Source organism: Babylonia areolata, chromosome 27 (assembly GCF_041734735.1).
Source record: "Babylonia areolata isolate BAREFJ2019XMU chromosome 27, ASM4173473v1, whole genome shotgun sequence".
NCBI lineage: Eukaryota > Metazoa > Mollusca > Gastropoda > Neogastropoda > Buccinidae > Babylonia > Babylonia areolata.
The window spans coordinates 19926704-19946889 of NC_134902.1; the positions used below are offsets into that span (position 1 = coordinate 19926704).

Below are 20186 nucleotides of genomic sequence, written 5' to 3' on the forward strand. Positions count from 1 at the left end.
AATACAACACAACAATACAATACAAAAGAAAAACTGATGACCCAAATCACCTTAATGATCTGTGGCAGTTTAGACATCATACAATACAGTACAACAATACAACACAAAAGACAAAGCGATGACCCGAATCACCTTAATGATCTGTGGCAGCTTAGACATCATACAACACAAAAGACAAAGCGATGACCCAAATCACCTTAATGATCTGTGGCAGCTTAGACATCATACAATACAACACAACACAAAAGACAAAGCGATGACCCAAATCACCTTAATGATCTGTGGCAGCTTGGACAGGGCCACCTGGAAGGGTTCCACCAGAGGCTTCAATGCCTGCCGCGCCAGCTTCATCTCTCGGATCTTCTGCCATTTCCCAGCCTCTCGCATCATCTTCTTGAAGTGAAAAAACTGCAACACATGATCCCACAGCAAAATGTAACAGGCTGTCTTGAAAAAAAAGAAGAAAAAAAAAAAGTAAACAAATACTGCATAAATGATGATGATGATAACTTTTTCCATACGAACGGCGAAAGACGACGTTCACAGCGTTTCACCCCAATTACCATCATCAAAATATTGCAAGCGGAAGGCTCTTATACTGAAGACGTGAATGTTGACAAAGAATACCACAATTCTGACGACGGAAGCTAAAGGTTGGGTCATTCAGACATCCACTGGACATCCGAGGGGTCTGTGTAGAGAAGAGAGGACTGGCCGTACTGAGTGAGTTAATAATAATAATAAGAAGAATATAGTCCATATATGGCGCAAACTTCCCATATAACAGGCTCTCAGCGCCTCACATGAAACAATACATACACAATTGTGCATAATAACATACCCCTGCACATGAAAGAACAACACATACATGTATATCTATGTACACTAAGACAATACTACAAATTGCAGATATGAACACACACACACACACACACACAAACACACACATGGCACGAAATATGCTCTACATGCACACACATGCACATGCATGCACACACACACACACACAGAACATGTGCATACATGCACACACAGTAAAAGCCCACCCACAGACACTACATGATGATTTCAGTAGAGGGTATTGTACTGCATTGCATTCTATTTTGCAAGCTATTTGTTTCACTATTAGAGTGAATTTTTTCAACAGAATTTTGCCAGGGACAACACTCTGTTTGCCATGGGTTGTTTTATGTGTGTTAAGTGCAAGCTGTACACATGGGCCTCAGTTTCTTGTCTTATTTCAATAACTAGTGTCCAGATAACCATTCAAGGTTGAGTCATTCATTCATTTTCATTTTGCCCATCGCTCCTGGTGGAGCATAGGCCATCGACGACCCCTCGCCATCGCACTCTGTTCTGGGCTGTTCTGGCCATTCCAGTCCAGTTGGTCCCTTGCTGCTTCAGCTCTGCCTCGGTATCTCGCCTCCAGCTGTTGCGAGGCCGGCCTCTCTTCCTCTTTCCCTGCGGGTTCCAGGTCAGGGCTTGGCGTGTGATGCTGGACGCTGGCTTCCTGAGGGTGTGTCCGATCCAGCCCCACTTCCTCCGCAGTATCTGCTTGGCCACTGGTTCCTGTCCTGCTCACTCCCACAGATCTTTGTTTCGGATCTTCTCCTGCCATCGGATCTTTCAAGGTTGAGTGAGGTCTTTCAAGGTTGAGTGAGGGGAAGAAAATTCTGACGAGTGTGGTATTTGATTTCATGCCCTTAGATTCTCTTGTTTCCCAGGCAGACACATTACCACAGAGCCATCACTCCATTTTACCATCTCTGGCAGATCAGCGTTCAAACCTGCAATCTCCCAAACGTTTGAGCTGTATATCTCCAAGAACCATACACTGCTTTAGAGTTTTAAAAAATTCCTTCATCTTTCACTTCCTATCTTTTCCATTGAATTGTTTGTGTATTTCATCAACGTTGCAATACCATCTTATTTACAGACTGACAGGTTTGTATATTTTACCAACATTGTTTTACCATCATAATCATAGACAGGTATCTTACCCCAGTTACCAATATTGGATTGCTATCATATTTACAGACTGACATGTTTTATTTATTTTACCAACATAGCATCATCATATTATCTGCAGACTGACATGTATGCTTTGATCTTGGACAGCTGCATTACGATGTGTTTGCTAACTGCATTCATGTACAGACAAATTCCTAATGACCCAGCATTAATAGGATTGCTGACAGACAACAACAACAAACAAAAAGGTGGCACTGCACTATAGCAACATGCTCTCCTTGTGGAGAGCAGCCCGAGTTTCACACAAAGAAATCTGTTATGACAAACAGTACTACAGTACAATAGAATACAATGCAATATGTGAATCAACAAATTCTCGGTCATGACCTGCAATTCTGAACTACCAGAAATGTGGCTGTGGCTGATGAAAATGGTTGTGGCTGTGTGGGGGGTGGGGCTTGAAATGAACGGTGTGGGAGAAATGCCACTGAAACTATGCTGGGCAGCAAAAGAAATGTCACTCGCACTGGCATTTGTGACTAAAGGTTAACAGGTCTTGGAAATCAGAGAAAAAAAAACACACACAAAAAAACACCAACAACAAAAAACAACAACAACAAACAACGTTTTAGTCCTCTCTTTCTTTTCTTCAGCCCTCTCTCACTCTGTTGGTCATATTGTGTGTGACTCTTGATTCATAGCTTTAACCATGTTTGACATCTCCAGTGATTTCCTACACAAAGTGTTGGCACCCTAGACAGCAGATAGCAATGTGGTGCCAACTTTTTTTTTCCCTTCTTTTCCCCCTTGCTGTGAAGGTTATATCCTCTCAATGCAGGATAATTCACAACCACCATTACTAAGTACTTTCCTACTCTTCAAGTATGACAATTTTCAAATTAATAAGTAGTAATATTTTCAGATTACAATGATAAAAAGATTTAGAATAAAAACCTACTACCAAGAAAAAACGAATAAAAGTAACTTAGAAAAATGAAATAAAATGAAACAACAACAACACCAAAAAGCAGAAAAAAAGCAAGATCTGTTGTCAGGTGATATCATAACACTTCTAAGACATATTATTCATGGCTGTTTATTTCCCTGTTTGTCTGTTTGCATATGATTTTATCATGACCTCAGGCTGTTCCAGTTTTGTCACGAAAACAAAGACTTGGGCAACTAAACTGAAGTCCAGTTCACTGACACGGCTAGCTCAATGTTAAAGTTTACCACGGACACATAGACACACACACAGACAACCGAACACCGGGTTAAAACATAGACTCACTTTGTTTACACAAGTGAGTCAAAAAAGGAAAAAATCCAAAGAGTGCACCTCTTTCTTTTCTATCAGAGATATAGGAGTGCCAGCTACCAAAAACAACAACAACAACAACAAAAAAACCACCCAAAAGAACACACATACACATAAAAAAAAACCAACAAAAAACCCCAAAGAGTGCACCTCTTTCTTTTCCAGCAGAGATATAGCGCTGCCAGCTACCAAAACCAACAATAACCCCCCAAATCCTCCCCCCCCCCAAAAAAAAAACCAACAACAAACAAACAAAAAACCCAAAAGAACACACATACACATTAAAATAAAATAAAAAATCCAAAGAGTGTACCTCTTTCTTTTCCAGCAGAGATATAGCAGTGCCAGCTACCAAAACCAACAATAACCCCCACCCCCCAAAAAAAAACCCCAAAAGAACACACATACACAATACACATTAAAAAACAAACAAAAAAAACCCCAAAGAGTGCACCTCTTTCTTTTCCAGCAGAGATATAGCGGTGCCAGCTACCAACAACAACAACAAAAACCCCCATAGAACACACATACACAATACACATTAAAAAAAAAAAAAAAAATCCAAAGAGTGCACCTCTTTCTTTTCCATCAGAGATATAGCAGTGCCAGCTACCAAAAACAACAACAACAAAAAACCCAAAGAACACACATACACATTAAAAAACAAAACAAAACAAAAAAATCCAAAGAGTGCACCTCTTTCTTTTCCATCAGAGATACAGCGGTGCCAGCTACCAAAAACAACAATAAGCCCCCCCACCCCCACCCCCCAAAAACCCCCTAAAAGAACACACATACACATTAAAAAAAAAAAAATCCAAAGAGTGCACCTCTTTCTTTTCTATCAGAGATATAGGAGTGCCAGCTACCAAAAACAACAACAACAACAAAAAAAAACACCCAAAAGAACACACATACACATAAAAAAACCCAACAAAAACCCCCAAAGAGGGCACCTCTTTCTTTTCCAGCAGAGATATAGCAGTGCCAGCTACTAAAAAACAACAACAACAACAACAAAAAAAAAACCCCTAAAGAACACACATACACATTATAACAAAAAAGAATCCAAAAAGCAGCAGCACCTCTTTCTTTTCCAGCAGAGATATAGCGGTGCCAGCTCTGCCAGCTCTGGCGGTGCGACCGACCCGGTGGATGTACGTCTTGATGAAGGGCGGGTTGTCATAGGAGATGACGTACTTCACATTGTCCACGTCCATCCCTCGAGCCATCACGTCCGAACACACCAGCCTGGTCGATAAAAACACAGTACATAGTATAAACTGGAGTGATGGCCTAGAGGTAACGCGTCCGCCTAGGAAGCGAGAGAATTTGAGCGCGCTGGTTTGAATCACCTCTCAGCCGCTGATATTTTCTCCCCCTCCACTAGACCTTGAGTGGTGGTTTGGACGCTAGTCATTCGGATGAGACGATAAACCGAGGTCCCGTGTGCAGCATGCACTTAGCGCACGTAAAAGAACCCACGGCAACTAAGGGGTTGTTCCTGACAAAATTCTGTAGGAAAATCCACTTCGATAGGAAAAACAAATAAAAGTGCACACAGGAAAAAATACAAAAAAAATGGGTGGCGCTGTAGTGTAGCGATGCGCTCTCCCTGGGGAGAGCAGCCCGAATTTCACACAGAGAAATCTGTTGTGATAAAAAGAAATACAAATACAAACGTGGTTCATGAATTATAGGAGGAAGGTGGCAGAATGGTTTTAAAAGCTTATCTGCCAATACAGTGCCTGTGAGGGCCTGGGTTCGATTCCTACTCACGCCCTTTCTCCCAAGTTTGGAAGCTCAAACTGAGCATCTTGTCATCTGGGTGAGATGATAAACTAAGGTTCTGTGTGCAGGATAAGATAAGATAAGAATGACTTTATTATCTCCAACGAGAAATTTGGTCAGGTGCATTATCACAACACAGACAGGTAAACAACATGGGGACCATAACTGTAAAAGTCAACAACAGCTTTTACGAATATAACAAAGACACAAATGTAAAAAATATCACATACACCGTTTCATACATCCATCCACACATTGCAGGTAATAACTAGTATTCTTAATGTAAAAACAGAAAGAATTAAGAAACATTATTTTGAATATAATTATAAGCATAGCCTACTATACTGCACATTGATTATAATAGACAGATAAGATAAGAATAAAGATAAATTGCGGAAAACCACAACCAGATAATCAGCACACACCCGCACACCCCACCCACCCCGCACACGTGGATTACTTGATTAAACAAGAGTAATAAACATATGTTCTCAAATAAAGGCATTTCACATATTCGCTTTTAAAACATTGCAATTAATCATTACATTGTAACTTGGTGCACAGAAAAAAAAAACAACCCAATGGAAACAAAAGTACTGTCCTCTGGCAAAATTCTGTAGAAAGAAATCCACTGTGCTACGTACACTAATACATATCATATATACATGTATATGTGCATGCACTTAAGGCCTGGCTAGCACGTTGGATTATGCTGTTGTCAGGCATCTGCTATAGGTGCAGTGTACATGGATTTGTCCAACCTGGAGGTTGGAAACCATGTCTTGCCACTTTATGCCGAGGATCTTTCGTAGGCATCTCTGGTGAAACTGCTCAAGTTGTTGAATGTGATGGTGATATGTCATCCAACACAGACACCTATATACCCCAGATATAAACCTACATACCCCATACATAAGCTGTACACAGACATCTACATATCCCAGATATAAACCTAAACCTACATACCTCAGATATAAACCAGCATATCCCAGATATGAACCTACATACCCCAGACATAAACAGTACACAGATACCAACACAGTCCAGACATAAATAGTACACAGATACCAACACAGTCCAGACATAAACAGTACACAGATACCAACACAGCCCAGACATAAACAGTACACAGATACCAACACAGACCAGACATAAACAGTACACAGATACCAACACAGCCCAGACATAAACAGCACGCAGACACCAACATATCTCAGACATAAACAGCACACAGACACCAACACACCTCAGACATAAACAGCACACAGATACCAACACACCTCAGACATAAACAGCACACAGATACCAACACAGCCCAGACATAAACAGTACACAGACACAACACACCTCAGACATAAACAGTACACAGATACCAACACGGTCCAGACATAAACAGTACACAGATACCAACATACCCCAGACATAAACAGTACACAGATACCAACACACCTCAGACATAAACAGTACACAGATACCAACACAGCCCAGACATAAACAGTACACAGACACAACACACCTCAGACATAAACAGCACACAGATACCAACACGGTCCAGACATAAACAGTACACAGATACCAACATACTTCCGACATAAACAGCACACAGACACCAACACAGACCAGACACAAAGTGATAAACAGTACACAGACACCAACACAGCCCAGACACAAAGTGATAAACAACACACAGACACCAATACAGACCTGACACAGAGTGATAAACAGCACACAGACACCAACACAGACCAGACACAAAGTGATAAACACCAACACAGACCAGACACAGAGTGATAAACAGCACACAGACACCAACACAGACCAGACACAAAGTGATAAACACCAACACAGACCAGGCACAGAGTGATAAACAGCACACAGACGCCAACACAGACCAGACACAGAGTGATAAACAGCACACAGACACCAACACAGACCAGACACAAAGTGATAAACACCAACACAGACCAGACACAGAGTGATAAACAGTACACAGACACCAACACAGACCTGACACAAAGTGATAAACAGTACACAGATACCAACACAGACCAGACACAAAGTGATAAACACCAACACAGACCAGACACAGAGTGATAAACAGGACACAGACACCAACACAGACCAGACACAAAGTGATAAACAGCACACAGACGCCAACACAGACCAGACACAGAGTGATAAACAGCACACAGACACCAACACAGACCAGACACAAAGTGATAAACACCAACACAGACCAGACACAGAGTGATAAACAGTACACAGACACCAACACAGACCTGACACAAAGTGATAAACAGTACACAGATACCAACACAGACCAGACACAAAGTGATAAACACCAACACAGACCAGACACAGAGTGATAAACAGCACACAGACACCAACACAGACCAGACACAAAGTGATAAACACCAACACAGACCAGACACAGAGTGATAAACAGCACACAGACGCCAACACAGACCAGACACAGAGTGATAAACAGCACACAGACACCAACACAGACCAGACACAAAGTGATAAACACCAACACAGACCAGACACAGAGTGATAAACAGTACACAGACACCAACACAGACCTGACACAAAGTGATAAACAGTACACAGATACCAACACAGACCAGACACAACGTGATAAACAGCACACAGACACCAACACAGACCAGTTTCAGTTTCAGTAGCTCAAGGAGGCGTCACTGCGTTCGGACAAAACCATATACGCTACACCACATCTGCCAAGCAGATGCCTGACCAGCAGCGTAACCCAACGCGCTTAGTCAGGCCTTGACACAACGTAATAAACAGTACACAGACACCAACACAGACCAGACACAACGTAACAAACAACACACAGACACCAACACAGACCAGACACAAAGTGATAAACAGCACACAGAGACCAACACAGACCAGACACAGAGTGATAAACACACAGACACCAACACAGCCCAGACACAACGTGATAAACAGCACATACACACCAACACAGCCCAGACACAAAGTGATAAACAGCACACAGACACCAACACAGACCAGACACAAAGTGATAAACAGCACACAGACACCAACACAGACCTGACACAAAGTGATAAACAGCACACAGACACCAACACAGACCTGACACAGAGTGACAAACAGCACACAGACACCAACACAGACCAGACACAGAGTGATAAACAACACACAGACACCAACACAGACCTGACGCAAAGTGATAAACAGCACACAGACACCAACACAGACCAGACACAACATAATAAACAGGACACATACACCAACACAGACCAGACACAGAGTGATAAACAGGACACAGACACCAACACAGACCAGACACAACGTAATAAACAGCACACAGACACCAACACAGACCAGACACAACATAATAAACAGTACACAGACACCAACACAGACCTGACACAAAGTGATAAACAGTACACAGACACCACCACAGCCCAGACACAAAGTGATAAACAACACACAGACACCAACACAGACCAGAAACAAAGTAATAAACAGTACACAGACACCAACACAGACCAGACACAAAGTGATAAACAACACACAGACACCAACACAGACCAGACACAAAGTGATAAACAACACACAGACACCAACACAGACCTGACACAACGTAATAAACAGCACACAGACACCAACACAGACCAGACACAGCGTAATAAACAGTACACAGACACCAACACAGACCAGACACAGAGTGATAAACAACACACAGACACCAACACAGACCTGACACAAAGTGATAAACAGCACACAGACACCAACATACCTCAGACATAAACAGTACACAGATACCAACACAGCGCAGACGCAAAGTGATAAACAGCACACAGAAACCTTACAGATCAATCTTTCCTTTGGAGAACTGCTTGAGGATCTTCTTCCGTCTCTCTCCAGGCAGACGTGAGGAGAACTCCTTCACTGTTAGCCCCCCAAACAACCTGACCAGCAGACACAACCTGGCACACACAGAGAATAAATTCTTCACTAAAGAAAATGTTACGATGGCTGCAACAGTCCGGGGTTGTATTCAAGATACCATCACACCTGCAGATAAAGGTGTCCATGCGGGGCAAATCTACCTGAGGGTAAGCAGTGTCCGGTATTCAGGAACACTTGAGTCTACCCGTGGGTCTTCAAACCCAAAGGTAAATTTTGCCCTTACTACCTGGCAAGGGTCACCAACCGCCCATGAAGCAGAGGTAAACACGGCGGATCCTTTCGATGCGTTGCTTCTGCTGAAGGAAAACAGGTGTGCTTTGCGGAGAGACCGTGTTTCTAGGGACAGGGAAAACCCGGTCCACAGCAACAACAACAACAACAGGACTTAACAGAATACATACTCTGTTGTGTGCGGATGTCTTTAGACAAAGAGCTGATGCGGGCAAATAACATACAAACACACGCAAACACACACATGCACAAAACACACACATACAGAATACATACATACACACATATACACACAACACCCCCACACACACCACCCAAAACAACACACACACCACCCCACACACAACACACACACACACCACACCCAAACAGCACACACCACTCCACACAATATACCCATACCCACCCCCACTCACAACTCACGCATACCCACACATCCCTGCTCCCAACCAACCTCTCACAAAACACATACACACACACACACACACTAGCACACACACACACACTAGGACACACACACACACACACATACACATACACACACACCAGGGTTCCCAGGTGGTGGGCATGAAGCCAAAAAAGGACCTTTAAAGGACTTTATAAGGACCTCAAATCAGTTTAAAACCACCTTTGCCGACATGACTTTACAGTACACCCCAATCTATTTGACATGCAGAACAGCAGACACTTACCTCTCAAAAACGGAAGAACAGCTAATCCCATTTGACTGTCGTATTTAGTCTTTGCAATTCACGTCACTGTAGGCTAGGCCTAAGCAAAGCAGCAGCAGCAGGCGTGACTCACAGCCACTGTACCACGCTTCGCGTCTGCCACCGAGCAGAAAGCGCACTACTGTTAGGGCCTAGGCCGATAGGCTGTATCCTCCTACAGTAAGTACTGAGTTTCAGACGATCGCGTCAGCATCTTTCAACGCGCTTTGCAACTTGCGGTTTTGGTGTCGAAGGTGTTTCAGTTTTGTTCTCAAGTCTCTTTCTCTTCATAAAACAGGACTGAACAGTACCTTTCAAAAATTAAAAGGACCAACTTGCTGAATCAAAGCACTTTAAAGGCCTTTTGACCAAAATCCAATTCCTAATGACTTAAAAGGACTTGAAAGGACCCTACGAACCTTGACGCACACACATACACACACACACACACACTAGCACACACACACAGAAAACAAAACAAAACAAACAGCAGATCGTTCGTTTATCGTTCGTTCATTCATTTATTTATAGCCTGTTCATCTAAGATGATGATATTAGACTGAAAATGAATGATATTATTATTATTATTATTTGGATTATTATCATTCCTATCATAATGATGATTGTTAGTATTAATTAGAAATTGACATTTCTGTATATTCAAATGAAAAGGGGGGCAGTTGAAGTGGAGGGGGGTGGGGGGTGGGGGGTGGGGGGCTGTGGGGGGGCAAGGGGGAGGGGACTAAGAAAGGAAGAGACAGACAGACAGAGAGAGAGAGAGAGGGAGAACAGAATGTGGAAAAGATAGAGTACAAAATCTAAAATGGAGAGGGTGAGTGTCAGTGATTGGAGAAAGAAAAAAACCCATAATATTGGAAGGGTGTGTGTGTGAGAGGCGGGACGGGGGAAGTGGGATTAGGACCAAAAAGAAAAAAAAAATATCAATAATCAAATATCAAACAGCAGATCAAAGCACACAACAACACAGGATTCGTCAAGCAGCCGTCACCTGTGCGTGGTCTCCACACTGTTGGTGAAACACAGGACACTGCGGTAGGCAGCCTGTTGTGCAAATGACTCCTTGTTTGTAAAGCGCTTAGAGCTTGGTCTCTGACCAAGGGTAGGCGCTTTCAGTATGCATATTCATCATCATCATCATTCATCATCACTACATTCATCATCATCATCACTACATTCATCATCATCATCACTACATTCATCATCATTCATCATCATCACTGCATTCATCATCATCACTACATTCATCATCATCATCATAATCATCATCACTACATTCATACGGATTCATAGACGCTACACCACATCTGCTGTACAGATGCCTCAACAGCAGCAATAACAAGCCAACATGTTTTGTCAGGCCTTGAGTTGCATGTACGTATGTATGTGTGTGTACCTATCAGAGTGCACACAACAACACAGGATTCGTCAAGCAGACGTCACCTGTGCGTGGTCTCCACACTGTTGGTGAAACACAGGACACTGCGGTAGGCAGCCTGTTGTGCAAATGACTCCTTGTTTGTAAAGCGCTTAGAGCTTGGTCTCTGACCAAGGGTAGGCGCTTTCAGTATGCATATTCATCATCCTTATCATTCATCATCACTACATTCATCATCATCATTACTACATTCATCATCATCATCATCACTACATTCATCATCATCATTACTACATTCATCATCATCATCACTACATTCATCACCATCATCATCACTACATTCATCATCATCATCATAATCATCATCACTACATTCATACGGATTCATAGACGCTACACCACATCTGCTGTACAGATGCCTCAACAGCAGCAATAACAACCCGACATGTTTCGTCAGGCCTTGAGTTGCATGCACGCATGTATGTGTGTGTACCTATCAGAGTGCACACAACAACACAGGATTCGTCAAGCAGCTGTCACCTGTGGGTGGTCTCCAAACTGTTGGTGAAGCACAGGACACTGCGGAACTTCAGGTTGTGCAGGAAGTGGAGAACAACCAGAGGCTTTTCAGCTGACTCGCTCTCCACCAGATACTCCTGAAAACCATAACAAAACTGAACAGTTTCAGTTTCCGAAGAATTTGTCAACAGGCGAGTGGTTAAAGCGTCGGGACTTTCAATCTGAAGTATAAACACACATGCAGAAAATCAAATATGTATGTTAAAGATCCTGTAATCCATGTCAGCGTTCGATGGATTACAGGATCTTTAACGTGTGTATTTGATCTTCTCCATGCGTATACACACAAAGGGGGTTCAGGCACTGGCAGGTCTGCACATATGTTGACCTGGGAGATCGGAAAAATCTCCACCCTTTACCCACCAGGTGCCACCGAGATTCGAACCCGGGACCCTCAGATTGAAAGTCCAATGCTTTAACCACTCGGCTACTGCGCCCATCATACAAAAACATGCACAAAATAATTGAAACAGTCAAACAAATATGCGTGAGCTGAAAAGAAAAAGTAAAAAACAGAAAACCCCCCCACCTCAGATAAAAAAAGAAAAAGAAAAGAAAAAGCATGATGCCACATTTCCAGGCAGAACACAAAACAAAGAAGGAAGTTTTTTTACTCACTTGTGTAAACAAAGTGAGTCTATGTTTTAACCCGGTGTTCGGTTGTGTATGTGTGTGTGTGTGTGTGTGTCCGTGGTAAACTTTAACATTGACATTTTCTCTGCAAATACTTTGTCAGTTGACACCAAATTAGGCATAAAAATAGGAAAAATTCAGTTCTTTCCAGTCATCTTGTTTAAAACAATATTGCACCTCTGGGATGGGCACAAAAAAATAAATAATCAAGCCTAATTATATGCAAACTGCATTTACTGTTATATCTATATTTTTTGTATTCTCTAAACTTGGCACTTTGATCTGATATTCTGACCCAACAACAAGAGCAGTCATAATTATTTTTTGTTCAAACAGGAACTTGTTTTGCTAAGCATGGAAGTTTTATTTATTTTGCAAACGTTTTGGTGCATAGTAAAAGAAGGGAAATTACTCTGTAATGCTAGGGGACTTAATTTGCTTTAAACTGATCTTTCTCATCTTAAACATTACAGTTTGAAATTATACTCAATACATAAAAAGCTTGTGTGTTTTACTCTCAGTCACAAGTGAGTCTTGAAGGCCTTGCCTCTCTTGTTTTATTTTGCTTTTGTGACTGCACCGTGCATGCCACTTCAGTGGCATTACCCTTCCCACATCGCTCATCCTCAGTCTCTTGTACAAACCACACACAGGTTGAAAAAAAAAAAACAACCCAAAAATTGTGACAAACTTATTAAGCGTTCCTACTCTTTGTGCAACAAAACATCAAATGCTAGGCCACTCTGGGTGGGATGGATTCCATGACTATGTGATTACTGTCATCAGTAGGGGGCTCAGTAGGTGGGTGTCCTGTGTATGTCAAGTCAGAACAAGCCACTTCTGAACACTGTCAAAGTGACTCGGTGGTAGCAGTGCTGGGTCTCCTCTGGTGTGTGACCTAAAACCGACAGCTACCTGTGGACTACCAACACAGAGACCACAGCAGATGGATTAAAGTGTGGCTGTGTACGACAGGACTCGGCATGAGCAATGTTGGAGTAATGCCACTGAAACATTGTGTATCTTCTTCTTCTTCTTCGTTTGGGGGCTGCAACTCCCATGTTCACTTGTATGTACACGAGTGGGCTTTTACGTGTATGACCCCGCCCCCCCTTTTTTTTTAACCCTGCCATGTAGGCAGCCATACTCCATTTTCGGGGGTGTGAATGCTGGGTATGTTCTTGTTTCCATAACCCATCGAACGCTGACAAACACTGTATATGATAGAGCAGGTAAAAAGAAAATAACTCCCCCCCCATCCCCCTCCCCTCCAAAAAATCATGGCAATGGGAAGAATCACTCAATCACAGAGAAAACTGAAAGAGAGAGGTAGCGAGAGAGAGAGAGAGACAGAGAGAGAGAGACAGACAGAGACAGACAGAGAAAGGGAGAGAAAGATAGGGACAGACAGACACAGGGAGAGAGAGACAGAGACAGACAGAGAGACAGACAGACAGAGAGAGGGAGAGAGATAGAGACAGACAGACAGAGAGAGGGAGAGAGATAGAGACAGACAGAGAGAGGGAGAGAGAGACAGACAGACAGAGGGAGAGAGAGACAGAGACAGACAAAGAGACTGAGACAGAGAGAGACAGAGAGAAAGAGAGAGACAGAGGGAGAGAGAGACAGAGACAGACAGACAGAGAGAGGGAGAGAGATAGAGACAGACAGACAGAGAGAGGGAGACAGACAGAGACAGAAGGAGAGAGAGACAGAGACTGAAACAGAGAGAGGGAGAGACAGCACAGAGAGGAAGACGTGACAAACTCACCGTCAAGCCTTCAGGCGTTGTGTACTTGCCCACAAACCCCCCATCAGCATTCTCTGTGATGTCTGCACAAGTCCAACTATCAGCGTATCAAACATGCCGCTTTGTCGCCCTTCATTCACACAGTTTCAATTTCTCAAGGAGGCGTCGCTGTGTTCGGACAAATCCATATACGCTACACCACATCTGCTAGGCAGACGCCCGACCAGCAGCATGACGCAACTTGCTTAGTGAGACAGTGCGTGACAGCGCTTTGTGAGACAGTGTGTGACAGTGCATTGCATACATACGTATATATATGTATAGATACATATATATACATATATATTTGTTATTGTAATTCTTTTTATCACAGCAGATTTCTCTGTGTGAAATTCGGGCTGCTCTCCCCAGGGAGAGCGCGTTGCTGCACTACAGCGCCACCCATTTTTTGGTACTATTTCCTGCGTGCAGCTTTATTTGTTTTCCCTATTGAAGTGGATTTTTCTACAGAATTCTGCCAGGAACAACCCTTTTGTTGCCGTGGGTTCTTTTACGTGTGCTAAGTGCATGCTGCACACGGGACCTCAGTTTGTCGTCTCATCCGAATGACTAGCGTCCAGACCACCCACTCAAGGTCTGGTGGAGGGGTAGAAAATATCGGTGGCTGAGCCATGATTCAAACCAGCGCGCTCAGATGGTCTTGCTTCCTAAACGGACGCGTTACCTCTAGGCCACTCCACACACACACACACACATATATATATATATATATATATATGTGTGTGTGTGTGTGTGTGTGTGTGTGTGTGTGTGTGTGTGTGTGTGTACCTACCAGAGTGGATAATTTTCTTCTACAGACGACAACCTTTTTGTTGCCGTGGGTTCTTTTTCAGTGCACAAAGTGTGTGCTGCAATCTGGACCTTGGTCTATTGTCTCCAAATGACTAGGCGCTCAGTCTGGTTTTCCCAGTCAAGAAAGGGCACGAGCCGGGAATCAAGCACATACCATCACAGACACGGTAAAAGCCTTCAAAAATCACATTGACAAAAAGTTTAAGGACCATGTATTTTCCGGGACCCTCAGATTGAAAGTCCAACGCTTTAACCACTCGGCTATTGCGCCCGTCTGTTTATTGTCATCAACGATGTCGTCATATATTGAGTTTGTTGTGTCAGGAGGCCCAACACGGTGGTGAGAATTTAGTTTTCACACAGACAGGGTGCATACAGCCAATAAGATGCACGGGTCCGATTTGAGTAAAAAAAAAAAGAAAAAAAAGAAGAAAAAATAGAAAAGAAAAAAAAGTAGTGCCTTATAGACTGAAAACTACGGTACATCCCATCCCACATAACAGTTACCTTCGGAGTGCTCGTTCTCTTGGTCGTCTATCTGTGAGTTGTGCTGATGCCGCAGGGCTGCCGGAGGCTGAGAAACGACGGAGGTCATCAGTCGAGGCATGAACAGGTTCAGACGCTCCAGTTTCTCCGGGTTGTGGGAAAGGGTGGCTGAGAACAGCAGCTTCTGTAGCTGTGGGGCAACAGAAAGAATATAATACAATAATGACCGCAACAGATGGAGAAGCACTCTCTCTGGTGAGGACAAACTGTCAGCTGCTGCAGCAGGAAAGCTAGCTCGCAGAAAAGGGACGGCAGCCAACAGACCAGCATCAAATTACACATGTGACCGCTGCGACAAAGACTGTTTCTCTCGCATCGATCTCTACAGTCACAGGCGACGCTGCTTGGTCCAAGCAGACAGCCCAATTAGACGTTAGGTTGGGTATACAGGGTCAGCCATGACCGAAGGAGGCCTACTACTACTACTAATATAATAATGATAATAATAATAATAGTAATGATAATAACATAACACCTGATTCTACCACAGTACTCCACCAACAACCCTGGGTTGTTGCTGTTTTTGCTTATACTTCATCTGTTTTTAATGATCGAAGGAAATTTCTCCAGCAACTAACTGTTATTAATTAAACATTACTTTATATTAACACACACAAAAAGAAAGAAAGAAAGAAAACACTATAAAAACCCCCAAAGATAAATAAAAACTGACACCAAAATTAATGCTCAGTTTAAAACGCAAGGGCATACATACACACACACATGTACACACAAAAAGAAAACGTTATACTTGAATGTTCTCTTTAAGACAAACAGACTGATACTGAAAACTCGGTATATAAAGGATATAAAGAATCATTAAATCCTAAACAATTCCCTATCAATAAACTTGATAAAACTTAACATGACATAAAGAAATCTTTAAGTCCCAACAATCGCAACAACTCCCTAATAATAAACTATGTAAAACATCCCATACTTTGTACAAGTGCTTTACTTTTTAGAACAGCTTAAAAGCAGGCACACATGTTCACAAAAAATACTATCTACAAAAACGAAGGCACAAAGTAATTGTCCACAAGCACACAAAAAAATTCTCTACACAAACAGAAAATAATTATAAAAAAACAACAACAAAAACCCCCAACAACAAGAAACACACATACACACAATCAAACACAAAATAATTATCTAAGCAAAGGCACAAATAAACACAAAATAATTCTCCAAGCAAACACAAAACAATTCTCTACACAAACATAAAAACACAAAATATTCGTCTAAAAAGCACACATAAAAAAAACCTTCTACACAAAGACACAAATAAACACAAAATAATTCTACACATAAACAAAAAGTACTTCTCAATACAAACACATAAATAAACACAAAATGACTCTCTACACAAACACACACTAAATAATTCTCTGTGTAAACAAAGGCAAAAATAAATACATAAAAAAACAAAACAATATACAAGTGCACTATGATTAGGGACTATGTGGAATCGTGGCACAGACAAAAAAAAATATTAAAAAAAGGTAATGTCCATCAACATTTTACTGAGCACAACCCAAGGACATTTTAAAACAAACACATGCCAAAGCAAAACAAGGAAACAAAAAAATACTTACAGGCATCTGACTACACCGGGCACTGGAACAAACACAATTAAAAGTGTATCAAAATGGAAGTTTGAAAAGAACACAGAAAATGATTTTATTTTCATCTAAATGCCACAAGTTACTGCAAATGCAAGTAGTACAATTACTTTCAGTATGAATTAATCCTTTATTTCTGGAAAATATCAGCACACAACACATACATGTGCATATACATGCGCACTCACCACACAGTTTGCATGGAATTATTTTGGAAGATTCATTTCAGGTTTGTTTTCTACCTCAAATATTAACCTCCCTGCACCAGTGTTACACATACAGAACCGGCACATGTTATGACATGTCAGACTCTGGTAGTTATCCTGTGGCTCCAAGACAGTAAAGCTTTTTTTTTTGTTTGTTTGTTTTTTTGCTGCCCCACCATCTGCATCATTTCAGTGGCATTACTCCCACGCCGCTCATTTAGATTCCCCCATACACGGCCACACCCGGGTTCTTCCATCACAGTTCCAGCGTCGGCAGTCTGCAGGGAACCATCGATGTTGGGTCACCAGGAGGCCACACACCAGAGGAGACACTGCACTGCTATTGAGTCACTTCAGTGGTGTTCAGTAGTGCCTGTTCTGATTCCACATACTTAGGACACCACCTACTAAGCCCCCTACTAACGACAATAATGGCTTAGTCGCGGAGCCAGACTGAGTGAGTGCCCCTCCCAGAAAGGAGCCCGCCACCACGTCCCTCAAACAACAGCCCCCCATGAAACTGCTGACACTGAAGACATTGACAGGACTCACAGTAAAGCTTTGTTCTGTTCTCGCTCACACAGAGCGCACTTGTCTTTGCCCTCGTCTCTCAAAAATCAATGCCCAATCTTCATGCCGATGCACACACGCACACACTGACGCAGACACAGGCACAGACAAACACAGACAAACAATGACACACACACGCTCATACACCCCTGCACTCCCTCCGTCACTTCGACATTGCTGCTTTTTGTCTAGCATGGCAGGACACACATTCAAGAGGACTCCAGTAATCTATCATTCTAAATTCTTAGTGTAGGAATCATGGATCAAAGTAGCGGCAAATGATGGGCTGGAGCTGCGCCGGTCAAGGTTTATCCCCGAGGAGCGCTTTGCTCGCCAAAGTGTTCTAGCCTAGATACTGCGAAATAAAGATCCTGTAAAGGTCCTTTTTTAATATTACAAAAAAAAAAGAAAAAAAGAAAAAAAAAGAAGAAAAACCCAAACTATTTTACAATTTCATTTTAGGAAAATAGGGATAGAATTAGTGCTTCTTTCTGCATCTCCCCCATTAGTGACAGAATAATCAAGAAATGATTGTGGTCTCTCCATGGAAGGAAGGAATGAAGGCCAGGAACTGACTGCCCAACTTAAAAAAAAAATTCAGCTGCTTTAACTCACTCTGGACGATGGAATGCTATAGTGTTCCTGACGTAAGGTAGCGTTCCGGTCGACGGAATGCCATAACGGTTTCGACAATTAAAATTTTTTCCACATTTTCCTCATTGGGTAGCATAAAAATCACAGCTACACCAAGCATTGCGAACGTGTCAAGGGTCGAATGGAAAGTTTCTTCGTGAGGTTCTGTAACTATACGTTTGCTGCACCAGCCGTTGACCCTGGTACCCAACATGACAAGCTAATTTGCATAAGTATCGAAAATGGCGTCGCAGGCGATACATGTGGACCTTTTTTTTTTATTTTTTTTTTTTAGCAAACTTGATCACGACAGCGGCTTTTTACTGCTGCTGAAGAGATTGAAATGCTTCAAACTGAAGGTTTCGACATCGACGAGGATGTTGAAGACATTGAACATTGAAGTATCTGCAGTGAAGAAAGCTACCAGCAAGAAGGTGCTGACAGTGACTCAGCTTCTGAAGGCTGTGAAGAGAGGGAGGGGGGTGGGTGTACACACAACATGAGGAGAAGGGTCAGTGGGTCAAGTACAGGGAGTTCCATTCGGTTACTTTATGTTTTGTAGTTTTTGTGATTTTTTTCCTAGCCATAACAAATGGGTCGTCTGCAGGGGAAAGCAAGGGAGAAAACTATTCGTCTGGAGTGAGTTAAACAGAAAATTTTCTCCCCCTCATCCCGCCCCAAACACACACCCCAACCCCAAACATTCAATACAATTCAGTTAACGACATATTATCTTAACAATTAAGCTCCTCAAGAAAACAAAGACTAGATTATGCTGAGGATGTCAGCCCTTCTGCTTGATGCATCTTCCTCTGATTAAAAAAATTTGTTAAAACAAAACAAAACAACAAAAACTATATATATATATATATATATATATATATATATATATCAAGCCACATAAAAAATACACAGAAAAAGGCCTTTTAGACAAATAATACTAATTTCCATAGTTCAGTGACATAAACTTGAAAAGAAACTGAAAGAACTTTGGAACACTTTAGGAACAAATTGTTTGTGCCAACTCTGCCTTTCACACACACAACCCCCCACCCCCCCTACCCCACCCCCCCGCAAAAAATAACACACAATGCCATGTCCAATAACTCTTGCTACCTGGCGATGGTGAGGGGACCAGGCAGTGACCTTGACATTGGCCGGTAAGCCTGAGGGGCGGTAGTGTAGGCCGCTGTTTCCACCACAGACAGCCAGTCATGTTTGATGTCTTCCATCATGCGGTCAGCCTCGTCTATCACCTGATCACAACACAATGTTCATTGTTTTGTGTTGTGCTGTATTGTTTTGTGTCGTGTTCTTCTGTTGTGTTTTTCTTGTTGCTTTTTTTGTTAAAAAAAAGAGAGAGAAAAGTATATATATATATTATATATATATTATATATATTATATATATAAAAG

The 20186-nt window shown here is 42.2% G+C and overlaps 1 protein-coding gene across 2 annotated transcripts in view; it reads right to left on the reverse strand.

The window, feature by feature from the left end:
- LOC143300992 (ATP-dependent RNA helicase DDX51-like) overlaps nt 1–20186 on the reverse strand; it is a 39050-nt gene that overhangs the window by 808 nt on the left and 18056 nt on the right. For both annotated transcript variants that reach the window (XM_076614965.1, XM_076614966.1), the window contains exons 8-15: nt 19888–20027; nt 17336–17357; nt 15702–15870; nt 14364–14425; nt 11921–12036; nt 8944–9060; nt 4375–4540; nt 271–408 (exon numbers count right to left, since the gene is read on the reverse strand). In XM_076614965.1, the coding sequence (XP_076471080.1) occupies nt 271–408; nt 4375–4540; nt 8944–9060; nt 11921–12036; nt 14364–14425; nt 15702–15870; nt 17336–17357; nt 19888–20027 (930 nt within the window). The remainder of the gene's footprint in view (nt 1–270; nt 409–4374; nt 4541–8943; nt 9061–11920; nt 12037–14363; nt 14426–15701; nt 15871–17335; nt 17358–19887; nt 20028–20186) is intronic.